This window comes from Antechinus flavipes, chromosome 2 (assembly GCF_016432865.1).
Source record: "Antechinus flavipes isolate AdamAnt ecotype Samford, QLD, Australia chromosome 2, AdamAnt_v2, whole genome shotgun sequence".
NCBI classification, from domain to species: Eukaryota; Metazoa; Chordata; class Mammalia; order Dasyuromorphia; family Dasyuridae; genus Antechinus; species Antechinus flavipes.
Genome location: NC_067399.1, coordinates 377,098,595 through 377,117,108, shown reverse-complemented (window position 1 = coordinate 377,117,108; position 18,514 = coordinate 377,098,595). Strand labels below are relative to the sequence as shown.

Below are 18,514 nucleotides of genomic sequence, written 5' to 3'. Positions count from 1 at the left end.
TGATTTTTCAACATTAACCCTTGCAAAACTTTGTGTCCTAGTTTTCCCTCCTTTTCCCCCAACCCTCCTCCCCTAGATGGCAAATAATCTGATATATGTTGGACATGGTAGAAGTATATGCTAAATCCAATATATGCATATATATTTATACAATTGTTTTGCTGCACAAGAAAAATCAAATCAAACAGGAAAAAAATGATAAAGAAAATAAAATGCAAGCAAACAACAACAAAAAGTGTGAAAATACTATGTTGTGAACCACACTCAATTCCCATAGTCCTCTCTCTGGGTGTAGATGGCTCTCTTCATCACAAGATCAATGCAGCCAAAGTGGTTATTAAAGAAAACTTTATATCTCTAGATGCTTACTTGCACAAAAAAGAAAAAGATCAGTGAATCGAGCTTACAACTAAAAAAAAAAAAAGCTAGAAATAAAGGATAAATTAAAAACCCTCAATTACATATCAAATTTGAAATTCTGAAAATAAAAGGGGAGATTAATAAAATTGAAAATAAGAAAACTATTGAATTAATAAAGAAAACTAATAGTTTTATGAAAAAACCAACAAAATAGATAAACTTTTAGTTAGATTAGAAAAAAGAAAGAAAAAAATAAAATTGTTAGTCTTAAAAATGAAAAGGGAGAACTTTCCACCATTGAAGAGGAAATTAGAGCAATAATTAGGAGTTATTTTGCCCAACTATATGCCATCACAAGATCATTGGAACTGGAAATGAAGAGTTTTTGTAGAGTATTTCTGGACAGGTCAAGGATCTCTGTCAGGTTCCAAGGCTTCTTTCCATTCTGACATTTGACAGATCTATAATATCAGTCAAACAAATCCCAACTAGTTGAGAGAATGAAAATGAAAGAGAGAATGAGAGAGAGAGAGAGAGAGAGAGAGAGAGAGAGAAAATGAAAGTAGAGAATAGGAGTTGATTAATAAGCATAAGCTTATGTGAGAAAAGGGGAGTGAAGCAATAATTGATGAGCAGAGTCAGATAAAACGCAAGAAAGAACTACAGAGGAACAACTATCCAATGAATACATCAGTTCAGCCTCTCAGCTATTTCTCTCTAACCCAATATTTCCTATCTAGTTTTTCCCTAGTTGGAAGGGATAGGTAAGTAGAATGAGAGGGAAAAAGAGAAGGAATCTGTGGTCCAGGGGTGCATGAACCCACTAAAGCTATTCTAATAGGTGGGCAAGCTGATCCTCTCAAATCCAGCTCTCTCCTTCCTTTGGGCCGGCAATGTCCATGGTGACTGATAGAATCACCCAGCCAGGTTTCCCATAGGCTCATTCAGGAACTTCATGAAAGATTGAAGACAGAGAAGCACATTTGACTGCTGGACCCAAAGTATCAGTTACCCATTGGGTAATCCAGCCCCAGGTGGAAGGGGAGGTAAGTGCCGAGGATGAGGAAGCAACCTGGAGGACTGTCTAGAGGGAGGCCTTGGACCCTGCAAGCTATGGTCAGCAGGGAGTGGATCTTACATTGCGTCTGCTTCTGCCACTGTGACTGGATCATTCTCTGCCGAGTATCTTGTAGGTGACAGTCACTTCTCCTTCCTGTTCCTCTGTTGACCTTGACTTGCACACCAGGCTGTACCTGGGGCAGGGATATGTGTCTCTCTACCAGGGGTCCCAGGTTAACACAATAGCAGATTGAAAAGTGCTGTTTTCCAGGGATGTAGGAGCAGCGATTCTTTGATTTTGGTTCCACTGGTTGGAGGGAGGAAAGGGGTGGGGAGGGAAGCATTTCAAGCCTGTTTGCCATTAAAATAATGAGCTGGTTAGAAAGAGGATGGAAAAATACTGAGCATTTTATGAGGAGAATATATTTCAGCATGGAGTACCAGCATATGAAATTGGGTTGGGAAGAGTGAGAGAATTTATGAAGGTAAGTACAACAGGAAAAGTCTTAGCCAAAAAACTGGGCTCTAGTCCTGGTTTTGCTATCTGTTAACTTTTTTATTTGAGAGAGGAGATTTATTTGTCACCAAAATAATCAAGAAAACTCAGAAACACCATGAAACAATAGCTCGAAGTAGTATGATAATGTGTTATCAACTAACTTAAGACTTTGGACAGGACTTTTCCCTTTTCTGGGCCTCAGCTTTCCCATCTGGGAAATGGAGAACTTATTCTCTCAGGATCTTTTCAGCTCTGAAATTCAGTGTACTAATTCTAAAGTTATTTCCAGTTTTCTTGGTCTATGTTCTATGACTTTAAGGCCCTGTCTACTTCTGACATTCTATGTTCTATGATTCTGAGTTTCCTTAAAAGTTTCTGCTGACTTCACATACAGTTCATTGTAGGAGATTAAAAAAACATTACCTTTTTTTGCTGTGGAGAAATTAATAGGCTATTCTAATAGGTGGGCAAGCTGATCCTCTCAAATCCAGCTTTCTCCTTCCTTTGGGCCGGCAATGTCCCATTTCTCCTAATTTTTGTTTTGGTACAAATAAATAGTGATCTCATTCAGAAACCAGCTGCTCCCAAACTCACTTCTACAGGAATTATTCATCAATTTTAGCCTTTGGTTGCCCATTCTTCCTAGAGAGAGCCTGCTCAAGAATGTAAGAAAATGAACCATAACATTTTTCAATTGATATGCTATGTCTATTTCTTGTTGTTATTGTTAGCTAGGAAAGGAGGAAAAACAATTCTATGTTTTATAGGATATAGGAAAAAATATTCTACAACAAAAGTGTTTTCCCTTCCCCCCACTGTTTGTGAACAAGATAGATGCCTCTTGCTGTGTGATCCTAGGGAAGTTATTCATCTTCTCTGAATGTTGGTTTCAAGCTCTGAGAGTCCATCGGCTCAGTGATTCTAAGGTTTATAACACAAGCATTTTATGTTCAATAATATCTAAAGTCCAGGTCTCATAGCCTTATTTTAAGGTCCCTTGCAGCTTGGAAATTCATATGCCTATAATTCTAAGATTCTTTCTAACATTCTCAGTTTTATGTTCCAAATTCTCATATCAAAATGAATTATTATCATAGTGAATAAATGTAAATCTTTCCATTAAACCACTCAATCTCTTTTGATAAAATAAGATGATTCATTGATTATTTTGCACAAAATTATTTACATAGAATTAGAATAACAGAACCTCAGAGTTGAATTTTCAGAGACCATTTAGTCTAATTTTTTAAAAATTGGATCTGTGATTTCATCACTGTAGAAGGAACTACTATGAAGAAATCCATCTACCAGTATAAGTCAGGATCTATTCTCAAACTTAGGTCTATTGAATTTCCTGGGAGTCCATAAAATCCCATGATTTTCCCAGGACTATAGAAAACTAGAATGTGTCAGAAGTAGGACTCGTGCCCACATCTCCCTAGCTCTGAGGCCAGTTATACCTCTGCTACTCCATACTTCCTCACACGAGTAAGGTCTAATTTTACCTAACAAAAAGCCTCTTTATAGTATACCAAGTGGCTGTCTACCCTTTGCTTGTACCTCTTTCTTTGATGTTTACTAGTACCTTAAATGCAATACACCCAAACCCACCTTCTTACATCTGAAGTATTGTCTTCAGTTCCAGATACCATGTTTTCAGAGAGATATCTATAAATGTAGAAAGCAATCAGAATGGTGAAAGATCTCAAGAAAATACCTTAAAATTCCAAAAAAATGGGAATATGTAGACTAAAGAAGGAAAGTCATGGGAAGGACATGATATCTGTCTTTGAATCTCTCAGGCTAAGAATAGAGGTCAGGATTGGAGTTTGGAATATCTTATACTTAGAGTTGATAATTGAAATTACCGGAATAAAATTGTTTTAGCAAAGCATACAAAGAAGGAAGAGGAACAAAGATATTTTCTAGGGGAAACAGCCACTACATGGAATTGAGAAAAGGATAAGGAACCAGAAAAGAAATAGAAAAAGAGCTATTTTAAGAGTAGAATAAAAAATAGGGGATTTAAACCTTATCCTAAAGAGGAAACTGCTTCAGCATTCCCAACACAGATCAGAAGCCAAGTAAAAGAGACTATTCAGTAGGATTCTAAGTTCCCTTGTAGCTCACACTTTCTATGTCATGTAATCCAAAGAGCCTTTCCTATTCTGGAATTGTGAATTCTGTGATTCTACAGGCTTTCCCATGTCAGTGATATAACAATCTGGATGAGGATTGAGAAAGTGATGGGGACAGAGGATTCTGTGAATATGTAGATAGTGAGCCAAGTGCTAAAAGTCATTGAAAGGTAGAATCAACCTTTCCCGAAGGAGAATCGGTCACCTATGTGTTGTGAATTGTAAGAATCCCCTCCCAAACCACCATTTTCTCTTCTAATGCCTGAAATCCCAACATTAGGACTTCATTCTTTTTAGTTAAGCTTTCCATACTCCAAGGCACTGTCTGACCACTGGACTTTGCTTTTGGAATAGAGTGATGCTGATGTTTTTGTGCAACTCTGTCTCACTTAAATCCAATTCACACATAAGTCAAGACATCACCCCCTAATGTTGTTGGTTCTCTTCAAAAGTGAAGGACAAGCAACAATTAGGTAGCATATTAGATAAAACTCTGGACCAGAAGTCAGGAAGGTTTGAGTTCCTGTTTGGTTTCAGATACATAGTTCCTGACCTTGAGAAAGTCACTTATTTCTGTTTGCCTCAGTTTCCTCATCTGTAAAATGGGTAAATAGTACCTACCTCTCAGAGTTATTAGCTAATATGCTAATTTTTGTAGTACATTTTGCAAAAATGCTAGCTATTATCATTGTTTTTATTATTGAATAAGCATGGTTTCTGAGCCAGAAAATGAACAATGAATTTAACTCTATAATTCTAAAATGTTATCATCTAAGTTTTTAGGATTCAGGATTATATTACTATATGATCATATTGTTCTAAAGTCTATTATTTCAATTCCATTTCTTACACTAATTCTAAAATTTTATGATTCTAAAGTACTCGATGATGGTTTTATGACCCTCTCAGAGGAAAAGGCACAAGAATTAGGAAGGAGTGCAAATTTTCACCTATTTTGCAACTTTGCCCAGCAGTGGCCATACCTGAAAGAAAGCAGGGAAGATTCACATGACTGCTCTGGTGCTGCTGCTGTCCACTGGTAACAGATGGCAGGCCTATTGCCTGGTTGCAGTTACAGAGGCATTGAACTGAGCCAATGCTGAATTGTATTTAGTATTCTCAGAAAGTCAGGTTCATCTTTTTGCTTCTACATTCTAGAAAGATAAAGGAAACCTAGAAAATGGAATTCTACTCCCACGCTTTGGAAAAAAATCTTTGCTCTTAGGAAGATGTCTCTGTCCAAACTCAATTTCTCATTCTTGCCTATGATTGGGCATCCTCTGTTCTGAGCTCATGGAGCTGAAGGACAATTGCATCTGTCCTCAGTTGGAAACAGGTTCTTAAACAGGTTCCTGCTGTGTGACCCCGGGCAAGTCACTTAACCCGAAGGAAGGAAGGAAGAGAAAAGAAGGAAACAGATCCTAGAATGTTCGTATGGTATAGAATAGTAGTAAGAATTACTGTGGATATGGAGTCAAAAATACCTGGGATTCAGAGAACTAATGATAAATAAACATACTTCTTTTTCCTTGGTAGATGGGGAGGACTATAAAAGTAGAGCACTGTATGTACTATCAGATACAGTACTGTATCTGATCTACTTAAAAGTTTTCCTTTTGTTAGAGAACAACATGGAAGGTGGGATGGGGGCAGGGAAAGGATGGAATCACTGTTCTATGAAAAACAAAAATAATAATAAAATTAAAACAAAGAAAGGAAAGGAAAAGGGAAAGGATCTGGGCCTGGATATGACCTTAGACAAGTGATTTCCCTTCTCAGGACATCATCTTCCCTAATCTAAAAAGAGGCAGTTAAACTAAATGATGTTTACTGTATTTTCCTAATTAGCTAATCTATGTTTTGTGATTCTAAGTTCCAGCTCTGACATGCTATGCTTTTCTTGGCATCCCTGTAATACAAGTGGCTCCACTCTAAGTACTTCTAATATGTGATGATCAACATTGATTAAAGAGATAAATTAGGGAAGGTTTCATTTATTTGTTGGGTTTTTTTTTCAAAAATTTTTTATTTACAAAAATGAACTTTTTTATAATAAATTTTAAATGTGAATAGTTTTACAAAAGACTTCCTATTTCTATTCAAATAATACGAGGAATATTTTTGTAAAATAAATACTTCCTAATTTGTACTATACTGATTAATTTATTCATAAATTTTACTCTATGTACATAAAGCTTCTTGCAGGCACAAAGTCCTCCATCCCCCTCAAGACTTTGATGCTTAATTATGCAACAAGTGGGAGAAACAGGCACCTCCTACTTTTGCCTAGAAAACACAATTCTCAGTTCCAGAACCTCCTTTTCTGACAACTCTCAAGCAACATCTCACTGGGATCAGGTTCTTTTTATGATCCATAACCTTTCAGTCTATTCATTCTTAGCTCACATAAAGAATTAGTTATTTAGAATTTAGTTAGTTAATATAATGTTTTGATATTAATAAAGCTTCCATAGGAAGAAGCAGCTATTTAATGGACTTTTCAATAGATACCTTATCATCCTTCATGTGTTTCAAGTGATAAATAGTGTTTTGGTATAATTTCCTGATTTGGAAATGTATTCATTTCTACTCAGAAGTGATAATGATGGTTTTAAAATGATTATTATTTAATATATAATATTAAACTATGTTATTTATATGTAAATATTAACATATAATAGGAATTGTATATTATATAATATAAATTATTATTAACTATAGCAGAGTTAAACTTGTTTCCCTAAGAGATGCTATATTTTATGTCTTTTTAATTTTTTTTTTGAGATAATAAGGCTTAAGTGACTTGCCCATGGTCACATAGCTAGTAAGTGCCTGTGGTCAGATTTGAATTTAGGTTCTCGTGGCTCCAGAAATGGTGCTCTTTCCACTAAACCACCTAAGTGCCCCCATTTTTTGCCAATTATTCTTAATGTTGTACTGATGACATGTATCAGAACAGGTTTTTTGTTTTTGTTTTTGTTTTTGCTGAGACAATTGGGATTAAGTGACTTGCTCAGGGTCACACAGCTGTGAAGTGTTAAGTGTCCGAGACCAGACTTGAATTCAGGTCCTCCTGACTTTAGAGCTGGTGCTCTATCTACTTACTGTACCAACTAGCAGCCCCTAGAGAACAGTTTTTGATGTGGACAGCAAATGTTTTCACATTTCACTTTGCTTTCCCTTCTTACCTATTTGCAGTACATGATTGACCTGTGAGTATTGTGGAACTCAATCAACAGCTTTATGGTAAACAATTAAAGTAATATAAATGTTAAAGCACTTTCAGATGGCTTGTCCAAAAATACTAAATCCGTGAGTACCTATTTATACGCCTGGGACTTTAAAGCACACTCATTTTGTTCCTCTGACAATATATTTTCTAAGTGTATATTGAATTTTTTTGAATGATGCAAGCTTTGACTGCTTTGTATAAAATACATAAGTATGAAATTGGCCTATATTGGGAGCAGTCATTACTGGCTCTTCTTTTAGTAATAAAGATGTGATAATCTTCTGTTAAGAAAGACAGAATTAGGGATGCATTGGAGACAATGTGAGTAAAGTCATTTGCTGATCATTTCTGTGTCACTGTGAAACTTTTTAGCCAATATTAGTGAATTTTGTCTGAACATGACATTTTTCTATTAAATTTTCAAAGAATTTCTAGCCATCTCTCTCAACATCACATTTTTTCTTCACTATATTAATAATATACAGCTTTCTATTTCACATTTGATCCAGTAATTCTTTTGTTTTTTAGATTGTTTTTTGACCATATAGATGATCAGATTTCTCTCACATGCTTCAGGAATATTCTCTGTCTGTGTGTGAATGTATATCTGTTTCTGTCTGTCTCTCCCCTCCAATACCTTTGCTTCTCAAACTTCTTTTGCCTAGTATTTATTGGGTTTGTTTTAGGGTTTTTTTTTTTTTGGTTATTTGTCCTGCTTTGACTCTTTGCATTATTTTAACCTGTTTGACTTTCATTTTTAATTAAAGATACCACAAATTTCTGATCTACTTTTGTTTTCTGGATTCCATTCCAACTGTTTCATTTTCATTATTTTAAATTAAATGATAGAGTGTCCAGATTTTTTCCTTTGCTTACCAGCTATCATATTGATATCCTTTTCCAATATCTTTGTGTGAGGCTTCAATAGTTTCTCAAACCACTTCTGCCATGGTGGTATTTGATACCCATCCTTAGGAGTATTCCTAGATAGCTCTACCTTTCCTCCCATGATCCTTACCATAATGATGGCCATATTCACTCTCATAAACTATTGTGTGCAGGTCCTAAAATATTTTTTGCACTCTGTCAAAATACTATGCTAATTCATGATGGTCATAGTAGCTACCAGCTTTTTAAAATTCTCTTTCCTTGTATAGTAGGTCTATAATTGGATTTGTGCATCAAACTAAGAACAAGCTTTTTTTCTGACCTTATTTCCTTTTTAAAATTTTTTATTATAGCTTTTTATTTACAAGATATATGCATGGGTAATTTTTCAGTACCTTTTGTTCCAACTTTTCCTCTCCTTCTCCCCATCCCTCCCCAGATGGCAGGTTGACTAATACATAGTAAATATGTTAAAGTATAAATTAAATACAATATATGTATACATGTCCAAACAGTTATTTTGCTGTACAAAAAGAATCGGACTTTGAAATAGTGTATAATTAGCCTGTGAAGGAAATAAAAAATGCAAGTGGACAAAAATAGAGGGATTGGGAATTCTATGTAGTGGTTCATAGTCATCTCTCGAGTTCTTTCGCTGGGTGTAGGTGGTGCAATTCATTACTGCTTTATTGGAGCTGATTTGGTTCATCTCATTGTTGAAGAGGGCCAAGTCCATCAAAATTGATCATCATATAGTATTTAAGAACAAGCTTTTTAAAATTCCAGTCTCCCTTTGCAGAATAATTTGTAGCATCATGATTATTTTTGCTATCTGATTCATCAGTAGGTAATACTCCTAGAGTTTGCATAGGGTAGATTTTCAAAACCTGCAACTTATTTGAATGTAGGCTATTCTTTATTTCTGCTTTTATTTCATCTAATCTAGGTTGAGGAATGAAATCAATTGCCCTCAACTGATCAGCAATATATTGGTGTGTAAGTTGAAGACAAGCATATCATATTGATAAAAAACAGGCTAAAGCCTTTGCCCAGTTCTACTTTGTTATGCTACAGGACTGCCATTTAATAAAAGCATTCATTTCTTCAAGTTACTTCACGTGTAATCATGGTTTGCCTGCATTAGTGACTGGTGCCTTCTGAACTGAAGCACTTCCAGCATGTGGGAAATTGGTATTTCTGAGTATCCTTTGGAACCAAAAAATAAAGGAGCACCACTGACTCCTCTGGCTTCTCTGTCCAGCAATAATTCAGAGTGGCCCTGGCCTGAAACCTTATACTGCCCCCATCTATTTCTTGAATCCATAGAAGCACTGATATCACATTGACTGGGGTACTAACCCAATCAGTATGATCACCAGATCCCAATGGACTTCAAGAATCCTGCCAGATCTTCATAGCTATCATAGTAGAGTGTACAACAGAGTATGTTACCCTGTTTGGAATTACCTTCCTTTGCCAATCCTTCCCTTTCTCATGACACAGACAGTGGATTGAGCCTTGAAGAGATTGTTGTATTTACTGTTGTCATGTTCAATATTTGAAGGGGAATCAATCAGATGGAAAAGGAATTAGATTTGGTCAGTTTGGCCCAGAGGCTACAACCAAGAACAGCTGAAAGAAACAAATCTTGGTTCCATCTACCAGCTCTGGACATTTTCATTGATTATCCCCCATATCTGGAACCTTTCCCTCCTCATCTTCATCTTCTTCAGCCTATTTTTTACATTTCAAAAAATGGCAGCTTCTGCAAGAAACCTTTCCCAGTCCTCATTAACCTTAATGTCTTCTCTTTGAAATTATCTTCAATTTATCCTGAATTATGTACAATGTTTTGTTTGTGTTGTCTCTCCTATTAGAATGTGAGTTTCTTGAGAGTAGGGTCTTATTTTTGTCTTTTTTTGCAAACCCATTGCTTATACAGTAGCTGGCACATAGTAGACATTTAATAAGTGATTTTTGACTTGACTTAATTTGATTTAATGTATAGATAAATGTCCTAAAAAAAAAAAATCAGAGCCATCAGAAAGTAGCATCATCTGCGCAATGAGATACTGGGTCCTCATTTCAATAGATATCCAATGCTAAGTGAAGCAATTAGAGGCAGGAAAACATTGTACACGGTAACAGCAAAGTTATGCGATGATCTACTGTGATGGATTGGTTCTTCTCAGCATTGAGGTGATTCAAGACAATTCCAAAATTCTAGGGATGGCAACTACTACTTGTTTCAAAATAGAGAACCTTGGAGACTGCATATGGATTGATAAATAATATCTTTATCTTTTTTTGTTTGTTTATCTGCTTTTTCTTTCTCATATTTTTTCCCTTTTGGTTTGCTTTTTTTTTTTTTTGTACAATATGACAAATAGGAAATATGTTTAAAAGGATTGCCCCTATTTAGCCTATATTGAGTTGTTTAACGTTTTGGGAAGGGGAAAGAAAGGGAGAAAAAATTGGAACACAAAGTCTTACAAAAATGAATATTAAAGACTATCTTTACATGTATTTGGAGGAAAAAATACTATTGAGAAATTTAAAAAAAAATAGAGATCCAAGTAAAGACTAGATGACTAACTGCCAATGACTAAGTTACTTAAATTCCTTTTTAGATGCTTGTTGGACTAGATAATCCTCCGAGTTCTTTCCAACTTTAAGTTTATATAATTTCATTTTCTGACCACATCACACCCTCTACTGTGGTTGAAAGATTAAAAATTTGATCATCCAGCTATTAAAGGTTTTTGTGGCCAGAGCCTTGAACAGATTTATCCTGGATAATTAATTCAACTTTGTTTCTTTTTAATTAAATAGGCTAAATCAACAGGTTACTTTGGCACTAGGGATAGATATGTCCAGAAAGCTGGATGATAAATGTGGAATGGGCCCATAAATACAAGAGCTGCAATTTGCCCTAAACTACTTACCTATATAGTCCAAATCAACATGTAAGACAGAGTGGTGCAGAGGAGAGAGCCCAGGCCTGGGACTCAACCCCTTCATGGTTCTGGTTTCAACTCTGTTATATCATTGCTGCATAAACATGGACATATCATTTCTCATTCTTGGGCTCCAATTTTTTCTTCTGTAAAATCAGTAAGTTGGATGAGATGCTACTTCTCAACTCTAAGATTCTGTGATTTAGTCAAATAACAACAACAAAAAATGTACTTGAATTAGAATCACTGAATTTGAGATTTAGAGGAACCTCAGCAACTTTGTATTCTAACTTCCACTCCAAAGGAATCCCCACAATATCATATCTGACCCATGGTCCTCCAGCCTTTGTTTGAAGCCCTCCAATGAGGAAGAATCTACATCTTCCCAAGGCTACCCATTCTACTTTGAGATAGCTTGAATTATTAAGGAATTTTTCCTGACATCAAGCCTTCACAAACCCTATCTCATTCCCTGGGATGTTTAGAAAATTTAATGAAAGAATACCTATTAAAGAGTTCTAAAAAACATCAGCACAGCTCTTGAACCACAAAGTTAATAATCTTTATCAAGGGCCCAGATCTACCATAGATGATGGGCTGACACATTACAGTTACCTTAAAGTTGTATTAATTTAACAGACAACATTTTCTAAAGTTTTCATAGATTATTACCTACCAAGTACTTTTAAAAGCATCTGCTCCAACCTAAAACAAGTAGGAAAAAGGAAAAGTTGAAATTGAAAGAAAATAAAAGTGACCCCATTACATGTGGTAGTAATGATGGAGCTTCCTGTGTGCCAGTGTGTCAGTCAACAAATATTTATTAAGTGCTAATTTAATAACTCAATAACTTCAGGCATTATGCGAAGTACTGGGGATACAAAGAAAGGCAAAAAGTTCTTGCACTCAAGGAATTCAGGATTTAGTGGGAGAGACAATATATAAACAATTATGTATAAACTCGATAGATTGATAGGTAGGTAGATTGATAGTTAAATAAGAAGAGAGAGAGAGAAAGAGAGAGAGAATCAATCATATACATATATGAATTGGAAATAATCTCAGAAAGGAAGCATTAGCATTAGGGTAATTATGAAAATGTGAAGAAAATGGGATTTTAGCTAGACTTGAAGGACATTAAATAAACCAAAAATTTGAGATGAGAAAGGAGTGCATTCCACAGGGAAAATATTAGGATTCAGAAGATGGAGTATTTTGCTTGAGAACAGCAAGGAGTTCAGTGTTATTGGACCATGGGGATAGGAGAGAGGGAGGCAAGATCCATGAAGAAAGTTTAGGAAGGGTCCATATTGAATTTCAAGCTGAGAATTTTATAGATGATTCTAGATGAGCCACTGGAATTTATTGAATGCGGTGTCAAGATCAGACCTGTGCTTTAAGACATTTTAACAGCTGAGTGGAGGATGAACTATATAGGAATGCAGGAGAGGTTCTACCTTTCTTTCCCTGAGCTCAGGCCACTTATGTTATACACCCTGTTACTAATTTCCTCCTGTGACTTTACATGGGTCACTTCCTTTTCTGATCATTAACCTCTTCATTTATGAAAATGACTACTGGATAACATCTAAAGTTGCTTTTAGTTCAAACATTCTGTGATTCCATGAGTCTAAAAAATCTTCCAGTTCTATTATTCTATGGTTCTAGGATTCTAAGAACTCTTCTAGTTCTGATATTCCATGTTTGATGGTTCTAAAGATGTTTCTAATGTTTTGTTGAATTCACATTCTCTTCCAACTCTAACATGATGGCTCCAGGATTCTAAGGTTTCTCTGAGCTCCGGATGTTTATGGTTCTAAAGTGCCTCCCAGCTCTGACCTTCTCTGGTTCTAAGGTCACCTGAGATTAGCAGCTGCCATGGGCCTCTTGGTTGATTTTAGTCTCTTTTTAGAGCACAATAACCTTTGTGAGCCTTCTCAGGAAACATGCTGTATAAGACAGCACATCAGCTGTTTCTCTGATGAGGGGCTATGGATGTTTCCAAATCCCAAAGGGCCCAAGCATCCTCTAACCATGGTACTCCAAAGCTAGGCCTTCAATTTACTAATTCTTGAACTTTTCTGCTTCTCTCCTCAACAGGCCCCCCCTCTCAGCGCCAGGTGCAGAATGGCCCTTCTCCTGATGAGATGGAAGTCCAGAGAAGGTAACCTGTTCTACCCTGCCTGGATGGGCTGACTCAATGACCTGATAACCAGTCACTCTAGCACTAGGGCTGGTGTACAACGGGAACCTGGAAGTGATAGGGTGACAGGGAGTCAGGACTTGTTCAGTTATGTCTGAGTCTTCATGATCTCATGTGGAGTTTTCTTGGCAGACATACTGGAGTGAAGGTTTGCCATTTCCTTCTCTAGTTCATTTTACAGACAAGGAAACTGAGGAAAACTAAGTCAAATGATTTGTCCAGGTCACTCAGCTAGTAACTATTTGAGGTCAGATTTGAACTTCTTGATTTTAGACCCCATCTAGTTACCCTAATTTCAGGTTCTACTTTCTCAAGTACCTTAGCTAATATTACTTCATCTATAAAAGAGAGTTACTGTGGCTTGTAGAGGCCATTTTCTTTGGTGATAGTTGTAGACATTTTTGGACTAAACTGAAGGTTTGTTAGTATAAAGCATTCCTGATGAGCAAACACCTTCTACCAATGAAATTCAGAATCTGCTCTGTGACTTAAAACAGAATTATCTCAGATGCTGAATGAATAAGTGATTTGCTCAATATCACACAAATATGATGTGCCAAATGTAGAACTTCTCTTGTTCAACCTTTAATCTCTAGGTTGAGAAATTTAATAAATAGTCTTCCTTTTTCTGAGACTGACTCTATCTAAGACCCCAGGATTTTTCAAACTCTACTCCCAGGAATCCTGAAACACATGAGTCTATTTGTTATAAATGAACCTAGGATTGTTTGTGGGCAGCCAGGTGGCTCAGTAAATAGAGCGCCAAGTCTGGAATCAGGAAGATTTGAGTTCAGACACTTACTGTATGATCTGGGACAAGACACTTTAACTTATGTTCTCTCCTTAATCCTCTGTAGAATGAAATGGCAAACCACTCCAGTAAACCTGTTCGAAGGATTTGGACATGGCTGAACAACAAGATTATTTGTTATTATGCATTAAAAAAAATAGTGTTAGAGTCTTGTTTAAACTGACAGAAATATTTAAGAATCCTTTCCTGTACCCCACTGCTTCCAATTGCATTGGAGACTTAAATACAATAGAAATAGTAGAATATAATGGAAAGAACAGGCTGTAACTATTTTGCTGTATGAACAAGAAACTTCACTCCCTAACCCTCCTGTGTAAAATGGGGGCATTATATTAGGTACTAAGGGTCCTTCCCAGTTCTAATGCTCTGTTGTTGACTCTCTGTCAGGACTCATTATTAGCAAGTACTTTTAGTACTAATAGTAACTCACATTTCTATAACATATTAAGCTTTTCCCCTCAAAGGGGGAGGAATCAAGGCTTTGAGAAGTAAAGTGTCTTGCCGTTGAATACATAGCTTACAAATATCTCACATTCATAAGTGGGTCTCTGGCCATCAAGCCCCATATTATCTCAAGTCTTACCACTTCTAACAGAAGGCAGAGATAAAACCTTTTATTTTTTTTCCCAATCTTATATCTCCCTTCCTGTCACAGACATAATATTTGTTGAATTAATGGATGTATGAAAGAATGGATGAATGAAGTTATAACTTTGCAGTATATATAACTACATGCATCCCAGATTATATCAACCTAAATCTATATGCCAAGTGACTAAATATAGGTCAAGTAGAGTTGATTATGACAAGAATCCTTTGTGTTTATGAGTGCTTTCAGGAGACCTAAGTTCTGACTATGAATTTTACACTAACATTCTATGAAATCTTAAGAAAAGTAATTTAATTTAATTTGTGCTTCAGTTTCCCATCCTAGCTGCATCACAAAACTAATATAGACCCTTCTGATGATGAATGTGGAAGTACTAGAAAGAATAAAGTTTTATACCAGCTATTTCCATTATTGTTCTGTGTATTTGACTATTCACCCAGTTTCCTAATCTAGAGAGGAAGTTATCTATAGGTTTTTCAAAGTGAAAAAATTGGGTGTCCTCCCCTCCGCACTGACAGATGGAAGATTTTCATACGTACAAACCAAGCCTAAATACTACTTGTCATATCCTCTGCCAAACATGATAACTGAGTGATTTATTTATCTTACTGAACAAATAGAATAATGCTGTAAGGTAGGTGTGTCAAAATTAACCAATTATTTTGACATTTTAAATGAGCTCAGCCTCCCTTTCCAAATAGCCACAGGGTAAGGATGTACTTAAGGGTAGTATTTTTAAGTTTAAAAAAAAAAAAAGTTTAGAGGGAGCAAGAATCCTTCCCTTGGAGTCACCTTGTTCTTTGCCACAATTAAAACCAAATGTCTCTTATAAGGAATTTTTCATTTTTCTGTCGTGTACGACTCTTCATGATCCCTCTTGGGGCTTTCTTGGCAAAGATAGTAAAGTGCTTTACCTTTCTCCTCCAGCTCATTTTACAGATGAGGAAACTGAGACAAACAGGGGTTAGTAACTTACTCAGGGTCACACAGCTGGTAAGTGTCTGAGGCCGGATTTGGACTTGGAAGAGGAATCTTCCTGACTCCAGGCCCAGCACTGTATCTACCATGTTACCTGGCTGCCCTTCTTATGAGAAACATGGCCCTCCATTTTGAAGAGGGCCATTTCCAAGATTTGAAAGTAAAGATAATCATGGAAGTATGTACTAATTTTTTTAATAATAGCTTTATAATTTCAAAATATATACAAAGATAGTATTCAATATTCACCTTTGCAAAATCTTGTGTTCCAAATTTTTCTCCCTCTCTTCTCTCCCCTAAACAGCAAGTAATCCAATATATGTTAAACATGTACAGTTCTTCTATACATATTTCCAAAATTATCAGAAGCATATATGCTTAAGAATTGAGAGAGGCAATTAGGTAGGGCAGTAGATAATACACTGATCTTGGAGTCAGTCGGACCGGAGTTCAAATTCTGCCTCAGACACTTGTCAACTGTGTGACCCTAAGTAAGTTACTAAATCCCTCTTTGCCTCAGTTTTCTTATCTGTAAAATGAGCTGGAAAAGAAAGTGGTAAATCATTTGAGTGAAATCTGAGAGGTCACATAAGGAGAAGCTGGAAAAAAAGGGGATGTGGCTATACTTGGAACCAAGTGACATGGAGACCTGATTCTGGACAAGACAAGGCAAAAGGTTACCTTTTGTGACTTTGAACACTTCTCTTCAATCTCTGAGTCCTAATTTCTTCCTCTGGACAAAGATGGGATTGGGCTAGATGGTCTCAGAATTTTAGCACATGTGGACCTCAGAGACTTTGATCTGCTCTGACCCTCTCATTTTACAAATGAGGAAACTGAGACCCCAAAATATTAAATAATTCAGTTTCACAAACTGGTGACTTCATCATGACTTCATCCTTATATAGTACAACCTGCATAGTAACTCCCTACACAGATGCAGGTCTGAAACATTTTATGAATGAGGAAACAATTCTAGAGTGACTCCCTTTGAGATCACATAGCAAATAAGTAGCAAAGACAAAATTCAGACCCAGAACACCTAGATGCTAAAGTCCCTCTAGAATTCATCAGAATTATTTAATTCTGGATATGATGACTAGATTTCACTGCTAAAGACCTAGATTCTTTCACCTTCATTAAGCATACAAATTTCTGCTGAATTTCTGACTTGAGCACTATTTTTTGCTTTTTGGTGAATTTTGATTTTAATAAATAATAATAAAAATAAATACCAGGCCGAAACAGTCAGACAGCAAAGGGGGAAATTATAGTGTGTTCTTGTGGTCGAGAGGCCCCCTAGTGGGTATTCTCTAAATACCAGGGCTCTTAAAGCTTGGAAAACCAGGAAAATTGTCAACCTGTGACCCTTCTCTCCTACCTATTCTAGCCCATTGTTGAGAGTAAAGAAAAATTAAAGTAGCAAAAGGCTTAAAGATTTTGTCTAGTCCCCTTAGTTTACAGATGAGGACACTGATGTTTAAAAAGGAGGAAATATGATTTAACCAGGTTCTTCTAGCCTTCAAATGCCTTTCCCTCTACATGTTTGATATGGTGTTTTTGTTTGGTTCCAGGATTTCATCATTGGGAACTCCCTAGTTAGTAACCCCTTTACATAGATGAAGACATACAACTACCTGTAGCTTCTAATCTTAGGGAGTGGCTTGAGATGGGAAAAGTTAAGTATCATAAGGACAAGGAAGGGACCAGCTGGAGAAGCCAGATTGGGTCTGACAGGAAGGCAGGAATAGTAAAGGGGTGAAAAAGTTAAAAGGGCAGATCATTTCTTCTCTGCAAGGTCTTCTTGCTTTACCCTGTAATCACCTAGCTAGTATGGGACAGAGGGAAGATTTGAACTCAAGTGTTCCTGACTCACAGACTATCCTACCATCTATTATTCTAGTCTGCCTCTTATCTAATCTTTCAGGCAATTTGGTGACACAATGAATAGAGAAGCAGGTCTGAAGTTAGGAAGATCTTTCTTCTTAGGAAGAATCTGGAGTTCACCAACTATGTGACGAGCTATATTGATGACTGTTTGCCTCAGTTGCTCATCTATAAAATGGAAAAGAAACTGGCAAACCACTCCAGTATTCTTGCTGAGGAAGTCCATGGGGTCTCATTGAGTCAGACATGACCGAAAAACAACAGGACAACCCATTATTTCTCACTGATGAAGAAACCAAAACTCAAAGAGGTCAAGGGGTTCCCCCAGGATCACACAAGAAGTCTGGGACATGGGTAGGATTTGAATCAAGATACCACACACATTGCTTTAGTTTAATCACAGGATATCAGAGCTACGGGAAACCTTGGAAATCATCAGCTCCAACTCTTATTTTATAAAAAGGAGGAAAGTGAGACCCACAGAGACCAAGTGATTTTACGGCTATGCAATATTAGTGATGGAACTGAGATACAACTTCATTAACTTGTCTTGGACCAGGCTAGATTATGAAAAACAGCAGAACCTGAATCAGGATAGCTGGGTCCTTTGGCTTGGCCATGACCTTAGCCAGATCCCTTTACTTTTTTGGGGACTAAGTCCCCTTCCATGTGAAATAAGGACCTCTAAGGTCTTTCTAGATCTAACGTCTCAGATTCTAAAATTCTAAGGCTCCTCCCAATTCTGACACTGTGTTCTATGAGTTTAAGGACCTTCTATTTTTTGGTTTTCTCTAAGTTAGGTGGTACAGTGATAGAGCATCAGTCCTAGAATCAGGAACTCATCTTCCTGAGTTCTGGCCTGAGATACTTAATAGCTGGGTGATCCTGGGCA

At 36.6% G+C, this 18,514-nt stretch overlaps 1 protein-coding gene across 6 annotated transcripts in view; it reads left to right on the top strand.

Annotated features, from left to right (window-relative positions):
- The window catches only part of EVL (Enah/Vasp-like), a 261,471-nt gene that overhangs the window by 217,808 nt on the left and 25,149 nt on the right, over positions 1–18,514 (top strand). For all 6 annotated transcript variants that reach the window (XM_051978387.1, XM_051978385.1, XM_051978389.1 and 3 more), the window contains exon 4: positions 13,234–13,297. In XM_051978387.1, coding sequence (XP_051834347.1) covers positions 13,234–13,297 — 64 coding nt within the window. The remainder of the gene's footprint in view (positions 1–13,233; positions 13,298–18,514) is intronic.